Source organism: Diabrotica virgifera, chromosome 6, assembly GCF_917563875.1.
Source record: "Diabrotica virgifera virgifera chromosome 6, PGI_DIABVI_V3a".
Lineage (NCBI taxonomy): Eukaryota > Metazoa > Arthropoda > Insecta > Coleoptera > Chrysomelidae > Diabrotica > Diabrotica virgifera.
The window spans coordinates 207,663,606-207,680,710 of record NC_065448.1 but is presented as its reverse complement, the minus strand read 5'-3'; the positions used below and the strand labels follow the sequence as shown (position 1 = coordinate 207,680,710).

Sequence of the window (17,105 nt, the reverse complement as noted above, 5' to 3'; positions counted from 1 at the left end):
ACTTTTGATGTTTATTTGCCGATCCCGTCTTCTGAGTTAGTAAAGAAATCTATACTATATTCCGCAAAAAAACTATACAACCATCTCCCTCTACAACTTAAATCTGCAACATCTTTCTTCAAGTTCCGTAAAATGACAAAAGCTCATAAATCTAAAAGACCATTTTATTCAGTAGAAGAGTTTCTTAATGACTAACTAAGAAATTATAGTAATGTACAAGTAACTAAAGTATATTTATCTATATTTGGGTGTCACATACAGCAGCTTAAACTAATTAGTTCCTTTGTTTGTGTTTTATTATATGTTGTATGTTCAATTTTGCAATTTATAGTAATTTTGCAATATATTGGTTTTGCTTTTTGCTTCATTCTTTTAACTTGTTTATATATTTTTTTTTGACGATTTATCTAATTTCAGAAAATTGTATTTGTTATTGTTATATATTTATTTTTTTTTTGACTCTATGTTAAGATTTGTCCATAAAATTGTATAATTTTCAGTGACAATAAAGCATATTTCTATTCTTATTCTAAAATGGCAATTTTCGCGTTTTTTATCGCGTATAACTCGACAATAATCAATTTTAGAGAAAAATCACAATATTTTTTTGCTCAGAATGACCCAAATAATCTAAAAAAAAAGTTTATCTGAAGTGAAACAATTGATTTTTTGAATTTGTTTAAAAAAATATGTTTAAACAATTTCCCGACCACGGCACCGCCTGGCACCCTGTGGATTTGTTATAAACACCTCTTTTTGAGTAAGTTTGTGCAAAAAAAAAACGAATCGAAATAATTTACCTAACGGGGGCGAGCATACACCCTGGACTAATTATACTCTTTATTATTACCTCACATTGGATTCCGATAAGCTGGTAAACTGGGAATTACCGTTTAGTGGCAGAAAATGTATTTAAGTTTTTGGCAGTGCAAACAAAAGTTTAGTAAGTGATTGGCCATAAGAATAACGCTAGATATGTATATCATGCGGTCACTTTTACACATTGTGTTGCTATTGTGTTTTTGCAAGAACTTAACATGGGCAATGCAGTCAGGTAAGACAATTATCTTCTTCTTTATGTGCCTTATCAGAATGATCCGACGTTGGCAATCACCATTGCAAAGGCTTGTCGATCTTCCTCAATATGGAATAATTGTCCTGCATTTAATCTTCTTCTTCTTCTTCAAATGCAAATCCACTAATGGATGTTGGCGATCACATTTTCCATTAACTCTCTGTTTCTTGCAATGTGGATCAGTGATTGTATGTCGGTAATCCCTGTCCATTGCCTTATGTTTCGGAGCCAGGACATTTTCTTGCGTCCTATTCCTCTCTTGCCTTCAATTTTACCCTGGATTATAAGTTGAAGGAACTGGTATTTTTCGTTTCGCATGATGTGACCCAAATACGCCGTTTTTCTTTTCTTGATGTTTTCGAAAAGCTGACGTTCTTGGTTGATTCTTTTAAGGACATCCACATTTGTGACTTTCGCCGTCCATGGTATCTTTAGGATACGGCGATAAAGCCACATTTCGAAGGCTTCTAATCTGTTTATATCCCTCGTTTTGAGTGTCCAGCCCTCTATGCCATATAGCAGCACCGACCACACGTAGCATTTAGTAAACCTTAGTCTCAGTGTAAGGTCGAACTCTGAGCAGCTCAGTACCTTCCTGAATTTTACGAAAGCTTGTCGAGCTTGCTCAATGCGACATTTTACTTCCCTGTCCGATGCCCAGTCTTCAAAAAGCCACGTTCCTAGGTATTTGAATTTGCTCACTCTCTCAATGGACTTAGTATTCAGTGTTATGGTGGAGTTTTCAAATGCATCCAAGTTTCTGGAGATGATCATGAATTTGGTCTTTTTGGTATTAATCTCTAATCCCATTCGCTTACTGTATTCTCCGATTATAGTGACAAGTTGTTGAAGATCTGCTATGTTGTCGCAAATTAAGACAGCATCATCAGCATATCCTATGTTGTTGATTAATACTCCATTCACTTTGATTCCCATCTCTGCATCTTCCAAAGACTCTTGAAATATGGCTTTCGAATAAATGTTAAATAAAAGAGGGGAAAGCACACATCCCTGCCGAACACCCCTTCTTATATGTATGGATTTGGATATAGAATTGTCTATTTTTAATTGTGCTGCCTGATACCAGTACAAGTTTTCAATGCATCTTATGTCTTTGTGGTCTATATCAAGCTTCTTGAGGATCTGCATTAACTTGTGATGTTGGACACGATCAAACGCTTTCTCGTAGTCTAGAAAGCACAGGAATACGTCCTTCCTCTGATCGTAACAATTTTGGACCAACACCTGTGTTGCTACTATTGCTTCTCTTGTTCCCAAACCTTGCCTAAACCCAAACTGAGAATCACTGATGTCCCATTCACATTTTTTGTATAATCTTTGATGTAGTATTTTTAAGAATATTTTTAAAGTGTGACTCATCAGGCTAATGAGTCTGTGATCCTCACATCTTTTTGCATTGACTTTTTTGGGTAGGGGAATAAATGTAGAGAGCAACCACTGCTGAGGATAGCAACCAGTTTCATAAATAAAATTAAATATTTTATGTAGTGCTGAAATTCCCCTTTCATCTAGTAGTTTGAGTATTTCTGAAGGGATTTCATCAGGTCCAGGTGCCTTATTGTTTTTTGAATATAATATTGCCTTTTCTATTTCCTCTTTAGTAATTGAAGGGCCAGTCAGCTGGTCGTCTGTATAAACTTCACTCATGGGTCTTTCGTCATGAAAGAGCTCCTGAATATAGTTTTCCCATATATGAATTTTCTCTTTTTCACCTAGCACTACCTGGTTATCCTGATTAACTATAATAGTTGGTCTTCGTTTTCTGTATATTCCAGCAGTCTCCTTAAGCTTTTTATGTAAATTCCGATCGTCGTGCTGTCGTTGTAAATGTTCTAGATCGATACATTGTTGCTTAAGCCATTCATTTTTTGCTATTCTTATCTTTGCTTTTATTTGCCTGTTAATGTTTTTATACATATTGCTGCCATCTGGGTCATTCTTGTGTCGTCGTCGTTCATCCATTAGTAATAGTATTTCTTCTGTCATCCATTTTTGCTTCTTGTTCTTTGGTTTGTACCCCAAGTTGCTTTTCATGATGTCTGTTACAGCACTTGTAATCGTATTCCATGCATTTAATATCTGAGTCCATTCACAATTGTTTTTTAACCAAGAAACTTGTTTTCTTTCTACACCTTACATCCCTCTATTTTGCATTTTAAGGATCAGTTGTAATATTATTTTATATCGATTTCCCCTCACTATATATCCCTGATAAGGCATTTTCCGGTGTTTAACAGTCTACAGCAGTTCTCTATCTTTGTTGACCCTCCTCAGTACTTCTTCATTAGTTTTTCTGGCTGTCCAAGGTATCTTCAGCATCCGTCTATGAATCCACATTCCCAGTGCTTCAATTATGTTCATGATCGATACTTTTAGCGTCCACACTTCTGCACCATAAAAAAGTACAGACCAAACATAGCAATGAACCATTCTTTGCCTTAGTTCTAAACTGAGATGATTATTCATATACATAAAAGTAGTTTTAGTCATTACTAAGCTACAACTATACCAATCTCTTAGGTTTCTCAGCTAGGAAATTCTTCTTCTACCTATAGATCTTTTACCCTTAATTTTACCTTGCATTTATGAGCCTTAATATCTCATATTTCGCACATTTGGTAATGGGGCTTTCCTGTTATGATGTTCTTTATCATCTCGCAATCCTTTTGTTGCCTTCTTCAAAATCCTTCTATAGCGCCACATCTCAAATGCTTCCAACTTCTTTATATTGTCTAATTTAGTGTCCAGCTTTTCATTCCATACAACAGAGTCGAGAATAGTAGCATCTTGAAGCTCTTATCCTCAGCTCCAGAGGAAGGTCTCGATTAATAAACATTTTTTTTCATTTTTATAAATGCTTGTCTTTCAATTTCAATGCGTGTTCTGATTTCTCTATCTTGGCCATTGTTTTCGTTTGCCAAGGTTCCCAGATATTTGTAGTTATTCACTCTTTCTACTTGTTTTCCCTAGACTAGATATCTAGCCTTCCTATTGTATGTAGAAATAATCATGAACTTTGTTTTCTTAACGTTCATTTGTAATCTTTATTTTATACTGACTTGACGTAATCTATTTACTAATCGTTGCAGTGCTTCTAGACTGTTTCCAAAAATAGCAGTGTCGTCTTCGAATCTTATGTTTTTCAAGATTTTTCCGTTTATTGTTATACCCTGTTTTTCCTCTAATATTGCTTCCTTAAAAATAGCTTCGCTGTACAGATTGAATAACAATGGAGACAACACGCAACCCTGTCTAACACCTCATTTGATTTCTATGGTTTCTGTTTCGACATTTTCGATTTTAACCTTTGCTTTTTGATTCCAGTACAGAATGAAAATAACCCGTAAGAAGGCAGTAAGTATGTCTCGACTGTCTACATTCTTTTCTTTTAAAAGTTCTATGAGTTTCTGATGTCATACTCAACGTACTCTATACAAAGCTTTTTGATATTCTATAAAGCAGACATAGAGATCCTGGTTCATATCTAGTCGTCTTTGCGAGAGAACTTTAAAAGCGAACAGAGCCTCTCTGGTTCCTAATCCTTCTCTGAATCCAAACTGGGTATTATCTATATCTTCTTCTATCTTTTTGTATAGCCTTCCATTTCCATATATTATTTTGAGAAATCTTTTTATTGCGTATTATCCATTCCAGAATACGAGCAAAATTAGAACACACCATAAGTAAAACACAGTTCGGTTTTAGATGCGGTTTTGGAACTCGAGAGCCCCTATTTGCAATACAAGTCTTGATTCAAAAATGCCTGGATCAACAGAAAGATGTTTACGCCTGTTTTATCGACTATGAGAAAGCATTTGATACTATCAAACATGACAAACTCATAGAACTATTACATCTTTCAGGACTTGACACTAAGGACATCCAGATTATAAAAAATCTATATTGGAATCAAACAGCCCACATAAAGAATGGACATATGGTGAGTGAAAACATAACCATTTCTAGAGGGGTTAGACAGGGATGTATTCTTTCGCCACTGCTTTTCAACCTGTACACGGAACAAATATTTCTAGAGGCACTGGAAGAGTACAATGAGGGCATCAAGATTAATGGCGTACCAATAAGTAATTTTCGATATGCAGATGATACTGTTATACTGGCCGATAACATCGAAGATTTACAGATGATGCTAAATAGAGTAAATACAACTGGCAACCAATTTGGACTGAAGATCAATAGAAAGAAAACTAAATTTATGGTGATCAGTAAAAAGAACATTCAACGTATCGACCTGAATATTGAAGCCGAACGTATTGAAAGAGTACACCGATTTAAATATCTGGGATATACAGTAAATGATAAGTGGGACCCAGACGTAGGGATTAGGATCCGAATTGAAATAGCAAGATCCAAATTCATAAAAATGAGAAAGCTCTTAAGCAACCGCAACCTAAGCGTTAACCTCCGATGGCGCGCCACAAAATGCTATGTACTCTCTACGCTACTTTACGGAGTAGAAGGGTGGACGTTAACAGCAGTAACTATAAAGAAGTTAGCGGCTCTAGAAATGTGGCTGTATCGACGCATACTGAGAATACCTTGGACAGACAGAGTGACCAACACAGAGGTATTGAGACGAATGGGTAAAGAGGTGGAATTGTTAACAACTGTTAAAAGGAGGAAAGCGTCATACCTGGGCCATGTGTTCCGTAATGATAGGTACAGTCTGCTACAGCTTATCGTGGAGGGCTTGAAGGTAGAAGAGGTTTGGGCAGAAAGAAGAAATCCTGGCTGAGAAACTTGAGAGAACGGTTTCAAATACCAGAAGCTGCGAACATAATACATGCGGCACAAAACAGAGAAACCTATCGTTTGATGGTCGCCAACCTTCGGTAGAAGACGGCACATAAAGAAGAAGATTTTGAGAAATATCTAAGTGTCAAAGATTATCAAAGAAATTGTTCTGTTCTGGGAGCATTCTGTCGCATGTACATGTAGGTACTGACTTTGGTAGTGTTACAAACGTGGACAGCAACCAGTCCTGGGATACTATGCACTCCTGTTGTATAATACTTACCTTATTGAATAGATCTAAAAGTATATGCAGTGTTACTACGTCAATGTATTTAACGAGCTCACTGGGTATCTGATTTGGCCCTACTGCTTTTGCGGTCTTTGCATTTTTAATTATTGCCTGTTCTTATTCGCACATTATTAATTTCGACCCTCTTTGTTCCTGTGGTTCTTCTTGTATCCTTCTGTCATCGAATAGTTTCATTATGTAGGTATTATACCCATGTATACCAACAACTCTGGAGTTGTGGGCAGAATTATTTTATTAAACATTTTATCTTACAATTTATTATTCCACAGTAGGTACCTATTCATCATTCCCATATGCATCTAATTAGATATTTTTTTCAGACTGGCCTGCAATATGCCCAGAAATAGTCTCAAAAGCAAGATGGGGTGGTCGTACAGCAATAGCAGTTGAATACGCCATCATGCCCGTCAAATATGTCATCATCCATCACACTGTAACTCCACAATGTACTACAGAAGAGAGCTGTTCCAAAATTATGCAGAGTATACAAAATTTTCATATGGAAAATTTAGAGTTCCATGATATCGGTTACAAGTAAGCAAACTAATAGTTATTATAATATTATACTTATTAGTGGAACTGTGTGTGTTTTGTGTTTTATTGGCACTAGTTTTCACAATTAACTGGCCAGTCAATTTCGTAATGATTTTTAGACTATAACTTATCACTAACTCAGGGGAGTAATGTGTAGTGTGTGTGTTAAGTAAGTGTCTTGTTACTTTGCAAAGTCGACGTCATTGTCTTTGCAAAGAGACGCTAATTATTGTATCCGAACGTCTGCGGTCCCTCCGGTGAGTACCGATCCCACAAGGACAGAAACTATTTTCATTTACCAATTTATAATAAACGAAAAATTTCTGACCCTGGTGAGATTCGAACTCACGACCATTCGGACCTTTCGATCCAAAGGTAGGCGCTCTTACCACTGAGCCACAGAGGGGGTATAAGTGGAATTACATTTTCATGTTATTAAAATTTAAAATGATAATGTGGTTCATCTTATTCATCTCGGTCTTTGTACGCAAAACGAATTGATAATTAAAAAAAATTTCTTCAACAGAAATATATGTATAGGGCTATTAACACTACAATGTAAAAATAATGTAAATTATACAGGGTACTCCAAAAAAGAGTGGTACCTATATCAAAGTTATATATTTTCTTATGGAACACCCTATATCTAATAACATTTTTGAATTGCCCTTAAAAAAGAAGCTATACTTTTATGAGGGTTCCCTATACGCCTATACCTAAATACAGGGTTTAATTTATTTCGATTTTTATAAAAATGTAAGGTTTCAGAAGAAAATAAATATCTACGAATTTAAGAATTGATGACGAATTTTTTCTTGGATCTTAATAATAGACTACTCAGAACATTTAAATAGATGTTTATTATAGCAAATTTTGTACAGGGTGGTCAAAATATTATATTGTTTTATTAACAAATTCAAGCTGTAATAACGTCCTTATTTTAAATTAAACCTGTATTTTATTATATCACGTGGAAAATTTACCAAGCTTTCAATCTTTATTAGAGTTTATACCTATCTCCCTTCATTTTTTTAAATATTCAAAGATTTCCAAATAGGGTTTTTCATTTACAGTCATTTGTTTCGAGCTTCTTGTCATATGTCGTATAATCCGTGTATAATATTAATATACACAGATTATACAACATATGACAGAAGCTCGAAACAAATGACAATCGATGAAAAGCCTTATTACTAAGCTAACAATTATTAGAATCAAGTATGTCGTGAGTCGTGGTTATGTACAACACATCACCAACACCGGCAATATACTTAGACAAGATACAGTCATTAATAAAATTTACATTGTTGTAACTTAAACTACAAAAAATATTCACATACCGTTTATTACCATTCACTTTAAAGGTGAAGTAACTAATACAAATAATATGCATGGAGTAGAATTAGGGTTATGGCTCCTCTACACATCGGCAGACGCGTCCGCTGACGGCATCTGCGTATGCATCCGCAGACGTGTAGATGGGGTAATTTGATCGTCTGTTGTTTACCTCGGACCTCTACGACGCATTAGTTTTCGCAGTGAATTCAAAGTAGATAATGCGTCACCCGAGAATTAACACAGACTGAACGATTTAAGCCTCCTCTACACATCGGCAGACGTGTCAGCGGACGGCATCTGCATATGCATCCGCAGATGTGTAGATGGGGTAATTTCATCGTTTGTTGTTTACATATCACGTTGGCGGACGCGTCTGCGAAATATCCAATTGTTGTCGGTTTTTCTAGCACAGATCAAAGGGTTTTGGTGCGAACGCCCGATGCCTCTCCACACGTCTGACCTCTACGACGCATTAGTTTTCGCAGTGAATTCAAAGTAGATATTGCGTCACCCGAGAATTAACACAGACTTAACGATTTACAGATGTGTGGTCAGCTCGTGATGATACATCGGCAAATGCATCCGCATAAGCGTCTTCCGATGTGTAGAGGAGGCATTAGATGGATCAAATGGAAGGAGACGAGTGGTATGTTGTGCGACAGGAAGATTGTTATAATGTAACTAAATGGAAAATTATACAAAATATGTATGGAAGTGAATAACGAATACATAATATGGTTGAAATAAGAATACCTACTCAGATAAATGAGTGGTGTGACAAAAAGTTATAATTAAAAACTGATATATTAGGAGAATTCTAGATGTGGCAGCAATTGATGCCAACATGAGAGAGCATAGGTTAAGATGGTTAGGGCTAAGATCTGATGGGGGACGCTGAGGCAGGCTTGTGAAGAAGATTGATACTATTAGCATGATCTAATATATCAACTTATGGAGAAATGCCGTAAAGGAAGATGATCTTGCCTAGGTATAAAGTAAAAGACACCGATGATACAATATAATATTAGTAGGATATAATTACCGTTATAAATATATAAATAAATTATTTGTGAATAAGGAATCTACATTAAGTATTTTTTATTTGATTATTTTGAAGAATTTGAATTAAAAGTTAGTATTTTTGGAACGCAAACGCTATAACTGTTAATATTGTTAACCTTTTGGGTACACGACAATTAGACCGAAATCATTAGACCGAAAGCAGTAGACCGAACTCACTAGACCGAAAAGCATTTTACCGAAACCTCACTAGACCGAACAGCATTAGACCGAAATGGTAAATAAATTTAAAAAGTTTGCAGTAAATTATGCTAAGATTTTGTATATCTGTCTATTTGTTTATTGTATTTTTTTGTATTATTTTATATAGACTGTGTAAATTGTAACTCTGCACACTGTAAAGTCTGATATGAAATAATTTTCATCCGTTAAACAAATTAGTGAAGGTAAAAATAAATTAAGGGTAGAGTGACGTTAACACCATTTTAACTGTTTATAATGACCATCCAAATAACATTTAGTTGTAATTACATTAGTTTTATCTCTTTTACTGCGACAAGTAAAAAGAACTGCTTTTCGGTATTTTGCTGTTCGGTCTACTGCTTTCGGTCTAATGATTTCGGTCTCTTTACAGTAAACCTCCTTTTGGCTAGGCTACAAATCCTTTCCTATAAATATTTCACGATTCAACTATTTCAGGATTTAATTTTTTAATTTATAAAAGAGTTACTGTTAACTAAAAATTCTAAATTCAAAATTTTTTTGTTTTAGTTTTCTAGTGGGAGAAGATGGAAGAATCTATGAAGCTACTGGATGGCACAAAGTTGGAGCTCACACTAGAACTTATAATAGCAAATCACTTGGCTTAGCCTTTATTGGAAACTTTTCAGGTAAAATACCGGTTTTTAAATTTTTATTTCATTTAAGTCAAACTACGTACTTTGTCACCTTTATGAGGAAACAGTAGCGATCAACAGGTAGCGAAAACGCGTTCCAAGATTGCGGCTGTAATTTTGAATATTTTGTCGAGATATTTGGCACACGTATTCGTAATATAATAAAGAATGGCGGTACAGAGCCCAATTTGAAAAATATATTAATATGTAGAAATTACTCTGTAATTAAATACAATATTAAAAAAACGAGCCTGTACCGCCATTAAGAAGAACAAAAAAATACACTTTCTTCAAATAAATTTTTTTATCCGATGCCTAGATTTTGTGTCATTTTGGAACTACTAAAATTTTTTATTTCATTAGTAGTTCCAAAATGACACAAAATCTAGGCATCGGATAAAAAAGTTTATTTGAAGAAAGTGTATTTTTTTGTTCTTCTTAATGGCGGTACAGGCTCGTTTTTTTAATATTGTATTTAATTACAGAGTAATTTCCACACATTAATATATTTTTCAAATTGGCTCTGTACCGCCATTCTTTATTATATTACGAATACGTGTGCTAAATATCTCGAAAAAATATTCAAAATTACAGCCGCAATCTTGGAACGCGTTTTGGCTACCTGTTGATCGCTACTGTATCACCTTAATGCTTTTTAAAATATTCATGATATACACAGCGCGGCTAAACTAAGTAACAAATTCATTATTTTACAATTTACTTTTTACAAAAATCCTGAAATAGGTCGATTTTTAAATTTAAATGTCAATTTTTTTAAATAACCTGCGAATATGGTGACGTCACCAGTTTTGGCGTTGTGACGTAATTAATATTACTGTAATGCCTGAAGTTAAATCCAGAAATATTTTAAACATCACATCTTTTTAACAACATACCTAATGTAAACAATTTAAAAACTTTATAACATTTAAAGGGTTTTTACCCAAATATCTTGGTGGCTCGGGTCGGGCATGTACCTACTTTAACCTGTGATAAGAACTGACGATGTAGCCCTTTTTAGGGATTTTTTTATAAATGTACCTTTTAGAAAGTAATTTAACTATTTTTTGTGATTTATGGTAGGTACCTACATATACAGGCATTTATTTTTCTCCTGAATTTTATTTCAATAATAGTAGATATCTCTCTCTAGTAAAACTGGTATATTCTTCCAAATTATATGAACGGGAAAATACAGCGGTACCGTGTAATTTGCAGGGGCAACTCCGAATTGCATGAAAATTTGTATTTAGGTTCTACTTTCTACTTACCCTCCACTTCAAAGTTGAATTAGTGTCGTTGGTTGCTTTTACTTAGGGGGTTCACGTGGAAATATTCGATTTGGAGTTAGACGAATAAGAACGAATTTTTCAAGAGCTACAACTTTGCTTTTACTCGGTTTACAGACTTCACTGATACAACATTTTTTTTTATTTTTTATAAGCTACACTTTTGCTGAGAATATTTTTTTTGATAAAGTATTTACTTTTTGAGTTCATTGCGAAAAACCGTCTAAAAACGTAGTTGTTTTGTCGAAAAATAAACATTTTCAATCGCAAATAACTGGAAAAGTATTGACTCACATAAAAAACTCTATAGAACAAAAGTTGCTAATAATCGGTGAATTTATCCATTTCCCATTTCCGGGCTTATTTTAAACACCCTTTTTTCACCCCCGAGAAGGGGTGACTGTCACCCCCCAAGTAAAAGCCACCAACGGCACAAATTCAAGTTTGAAGTGGAGGGTAAGTAGAACCTAAATCCGAATTTTCATGAATATAGAACAAAAGTTGCTAATAATCGGTGAATTTATCCATTTCCCATTTCCGGGCTTATTTTAAACACCCTTTTTTCACCCCCGAGAAGGGGTGACTGTCACCCCCCAAGTAAAAGCCACCAACGGCACAAATTCAAGTTTGAAGTGGAGGGTAAGTAGAACCTAAATCCGAATTTTCATGCAATTTGGAGTTTCCCCTGAAAATTACGGTCATTTACTGGGCTAATATTAGGCTTTTATACAGTTAAGTACACGAGTTTTTACCCGTGCGTCATCATTTAAAGCATACAAAATATGTAAGTAGATGATAAGTCGGAAATTGAAATTTACTAAACGCAACAGCAAGCAGCAAGTGACAGTAAGTAGCTACTGCTCCTATTACGGGTTAAAATTTGAGTTATCAAATATGTATGTGTTTTATCTCGCCAGGTATTAATGACGCACGGGTAAAGACTCGTGGACTCAACTGTACTTCAGCTAATTTTTGTGCTATTTTTGTCCCAAACAGACTTTCCTTCTCATATACAAAACTCTTATCATCTTTAACATCTACCATTTGAGTTTTATTGGTCCCCTCCGATATTTTGGTTTGGTGTCGCCTTTTTACTTCAATGTCAAGCACAAACAATTTATATTGTTGGCTCACCGTCTCACTAGTATCATTTTGATAGTTATATTGATAGTTGATGAGCGTATATCTTCTTTTCTTTATCTAAAATAATCTTTTAAAAGGGAGGGACATTTTCTCCAAATTATAGCATTTAAAAGTAATAGGCACATAATATTCACACAAAATTTATTATAAATTAATGTCACTATAGCTGTTTAGACTATAGCCTTTTTCAATTGATGTATTTTACTATGCTGCTACACTTAAAGTCTCAAACTGAATACGTTGGGGAGTGGGGAGCTGTTTGTCTCGAGTTGGTCATTCAGAATTATATCTGTATTTTTTAAATTATTAATTTCCATAGATTCTAATAAAGATAGCTTAAGGCCTTTATTTTGAGAATGAATAATGATACTGTTCATTAAAAGAATGATTATGATCCAGTGGCGGTCTCAAGGGGGGGGGCGACGGGGGCGACGGGGGCGATCGCCCCCCCCCCCCCAGAAACCTTAGTTTTCTGAAAAATTGAGAAGTTAATATACATATTAATCCGAAGTGTGAGATCGAACTAATGCATTGCTATTATTAGACAAAATAATCTAACAGTGTGAAAACGTCCGACCTTGATTTGTGCCTTACTGAACAGTACTTTCATTATCACTGTAGTGTGTATGTGCAACATATTTTCACTTACACTGCCTTTTAGCAAGCTACTTCAAAAACCTGATATTGACTTGAAATGTGCATTGAAACATTTTACGGACATGACTTGCCAATCAACGGAACACAGCGATTGTTTGCTTTAAAGATTTGTTCCAAGAAGCAAAGGACATCGCCGAGAAGACAAATTTTGATATTAGTATTCCAAGAATATCACAAGTGCAGAAGAATCGAGCCAACCACGCAACTAAAGACCCAGAGACATACTTTAGAGTATCAGTGTTCCTTCCCATTCTAGACTCTGTAATAGAAGACACAAAGTCTCGTTTTCCTGAAGAAACATTGGAGTTGTACAATCTTCACGTATGCATGCCTGAATACCTGATAACCAACTCTGTTCAGGACATGTCTGAAAAAATTGAGTGTTTAGTAAGGAGGTACAGTGAACTTTTTGATATGTCTCAAGCTGAAATGAAATGCTTATTAAAAGGTGAACTACAGCTTTGGGAAATGCAATGGAAAGACACGGACTAATTTCCAAAAACAGCGCTGGACGCGTTAGACAGTTGTAACAGAGATTTGTTCCCTACAGTCAGCAAGCTACTTCTAGTCTTAGCTACACTTCCCATCAGCAATGGGTGCATTCAGCAGACGCAATCGCTAAGTAATCGATTAGTAATCGATTTGTGATTTACATGCTGAATGTCACAATTTATGTGGCATTCAGCAGAAAATCACTAATCGATTAGTTAGCGATTGTGTCTGCTGAATGCACCCAATGCTTCTGCAGAGCGTAGATCCTTGTAGACCCAACGAAAGTTTTAGAACGATTCGCCAAAAGTGGCCATCGAAGACTTGAATTCGATTTGTAATTACATTCTTTTTAAAACCTTATAACTTGTTATTTTATTACTTATAACCTAATAAAACTATTACAATGTATAATGTGAACCTCCTTTTTTCCATTCCAATAGACTAATTTGTATTGTATATTTATTGTAAATTTTAACATTTAAAAGGTAAAATATGTTTTGAGCTCTTTCAATTCAAGCGTAAAACTAACATTGTCAGACAAAACCTCTGAAGTTTGACGTTTGTTCGTGATAAAGTAAAACCACCTAAATCGTCAAAGGTTTAGAAAGGTGAGACTTGCTTCAGAGGCTTGCCATTGAAAAATACTATCACCCACAAACCTTTTCTATTAGACTTTGAGTTGTTTTCAATAGTTCTAAATTGGTTTTTGATACAATCACAAGAATACAAAATATATTTTGAATATTTTATTTGTAAGTTAGCCGAACAATATTTACAACAAGCTGTAGAGGCTACTAGCTTTTTTATTTTTTATTATAGTGTAAAACTGTTTCCACTCATACTAATTGTAATAATAATAAGTGATTTTCCTTTTTCTCCTTTCGTCACAACCACTAAGTGACAGTCAGTCCATATTCGGTCCATCAACTGTTCAAATGAATAAAATGCCTTTAAAACTCTCAAAATCTTGCCATATTTTAAAAAATTTTCCGGACCCCCTTTCCGGCTGGGGGGCTGCACCCCCAGACCCCCCTGCAACAGCGTGTTGCGACACACTGGTGTGCCAGGAGAACCTATCAGGTGTGTCGCGAGATTTACGAATACGATATTTTTATTTATATTTTTTTACTTGTTATAATATACCAATCATGCATTCAACCATTTTTTTAACTATTAGGTATATACCACGTTATACCAATCAATAAGTGCAATAAAGTATAAAGAGTTAATATATTCATCTGTACTTACCTACCACTAGCAAAAATTTGTACATATATGGGTGTCGCGAATCTGTAAGGAGTACATTAGTGCGTCGCTGAGTAAAAAAGGTTGAGAACCGCTGATCTAGTGCGTAGAAGGTAAAGTGCGTACGTAGAATCTGTTTTTCTATTATTGAAAGCGTTTTTGTGTTCTGCTATGCGTTTGTCAAAGGTTCTACCAGTGTGACCGCTGTAAGTTTTGGACAGTTACCACGACATGTCAGTTTCTATAGGCACATGTAATTGTTTTTCTTGTGGCTCTTATTGTCCTTATAATGTATTCGCCTCAGTTATTGTTAGTTCTGAAAGCGGGTGTTATTCCTTTCTTTTTTGTGTTTGCCTATTTTGTTGATATCTTGCCTGTATATCTGAACGAGCGGAAGGTACTGGGTTTTTCTGTGGTAGTGGGAAGACTAATTTCAGAGCTCTTAGACGTTTTAGGCGTTTAGTTTTCAAGCGTTGGTATTTTGTATTTTGGGCCAAATAAAATATTTTTTTTTCTTTTAGAAAAACGACCAAACAGTAAAGCATTAAGAGCAGCCAAAAATTTCATAAAATGTGCGGTGGAGCTTGGAGAAGTTGACAAAAATTACATCCTAATTGGAGCGAGACAAGTTAGCCAGACTGCTAGCCCCGGACTATATTTATACAACGACATAAAAGATTGGCCACATTTTACAAGAAATCCATAAATTACTTATATGTAAACTACATATAAATCGACTGAATGCGTATTGAATTATACGATTAATTTATGTATATTATATTAATAAACTTTATTTTTAATTAAATGCAATTTGAATTAAAAAACTTGTGCCTTAATTACTCGCCGTGTGCAAGTACTTGGAGGGGATACGAGAAACGATCGTGCGCGAATAGCGGAGAAATCTTACAACTTTCTTAAATAATTCATTGTCAATTGAAATTGTCTAATTGACAATTGATTGATATCTACTGTCAATGAAGAAGAAAAATTATATGTTGCTCCACAATATTCATATGATATGCAATATTATATAAAAGTAAATTTAATTAGACAGAGTTGAGACTTCTGAGCTTCACCGATGAGGCATAAGGATGCTGAAATAGCTATATGGAGATGGTGTTCCAACTCTGAATCAAATATAAACAAAACCTGCCTTGATCTTTTTTATCTTTTAAATTTAATTAATTGTATTTTGCTTGTAGTACTACATTTTAATAATTAATTTTATTTACTACATACAATTGTTTACCTTTTAATAACATAACCTTAATACTACTTTTTCTTCTTATAATTCTTTTGGTCTATGGCCTTGAGAATTGTCCAGCAACCAGGACTAATCTAGGTAATTGGCCAATATAATTAAAAGTGCGAAAAATGTTGCTGAGCTATGAAACCAGGTGTCGCTTTTCCGAACTTGCACGGCCCCAATAGGTATTGGGCCTACACTTAAAAAAATGTATTACCTCTCTCAGGAGACTAATTTTCGGGAGGGGGCGTTTCATATATATAGATGTTTCTAAACTTTGGGGCGTCCGACAACTGGAGTACCTACCCTTAAAAATTTGTCGGGCAATATTATCAGTAAATTGTAAGTATTTTAATCAAACAATCCTACAAAAAAGTACAGTGGAACCTCGATAAGTCGGCCCCCGATAACCCGGAACTCCGGCTAACCCGGACCGATTTTTATCAGACAAACATTTCAACAATAAAAATGTATTGCTGTTACAAAATCTCGTGAACCTAATTCATTCATTTGGTGACGTCAATATACGAACGAAACGATTGATGAATCCGACATTACTGAAAATATCAGGGTGCAGATGGGACCCTGTCGCGCAATTCGCAGCAAATAAAATAGTCGTAAGTTATTGGCTTCATTTTATTTCGGTTATAAATACGCATTTTCAAGGTTCACGAGGTTTTGTACCAACTCTATGTAATATAATATTTGAGAGATAATGGTACACCACATTCATTGTCGAAAACAACAGGCACCTGTATTATCCTTTATTTTTTTTGAAACTGTCTGTGTTAGCATTGTTTAGAAAAGACTATTAAAATTCTTTTTTTAACAATGGTCTTAGTCATCACTGTTATTAAATAACATAACATCAGAGACGGTATTGTGTGTAGTAAAGTCGTATTATTGTTCGCTTCCGTTTTGTAATCGTTCGTAAATTTATTCAGATTTTGTGTTTGCGTGTCTTTTGTCTATAAGGGCAACAAAACGTAAGAATGTTGTAGTGACAATGGAAAAGAAACTAGAAGCATTAAGTAGAATTGATAAAGATGAATCTTGCAGCATTATATTATGGTGTCGGTACATC

At 34.9% G+C, this 17,105-nt stretch overlaps 1 protein-coding gene across 1 annotated transcript; it reads left to right on the top strand.

Annotated features, from left to right (window-relative positions):
• The first annotated feature begins 873 nt into the window (after positions 1-873).
• On the top strand, positions 874-15,580 carry LOC126887174 (peptidoglycan-recognition protein 2-like). Its single transcript, XM_050654558.1, has 4 exons — positions 874-1,054; positions 6,482-6,695; positions 9,825-9,943; positions 15,297-15,580. The coding sequence occupies exons 1-4, from the start codon at positions 976-978 to the stop codon at positions 15,479-15,481; spliced, it is 597 nt and encodes a 198-aa protein (XP_050510515.1). The 5' UTR covers positions 874-975; the 3' UTR covers positions 15,482-15,580.
• Positions 15,581-17,105: the final 1,525 nt, after the last annotated feature.

What these genes read in the sequence shown, in the direction of transcription:
- LOC126887174 (XM_050654558.1), top strand. Translation starts at nt 976, where the DNA reads ATGTATATCATGCGGTCACTTTTACACATTGTGTTGCTATTGTGTTTT. An exon ending in AACATGGGCAATGCAGTCAG is followed by an intron (nt 1,055 to 6,481) that starts GTAAGACAATTA and finishes TATTTTTTTCAG; the next exon opens with ACTGGCCTGCAATATGCCCA. An exon ending in TTCCATGATATCGGTTACAA is followed by an intron (nt 6,696 to 9,824) that starts GTAAGCAAACTA and finishes TTTTTGTTTTAG; the next exon opens with TTTTCTAGTGGGAGAAGATG.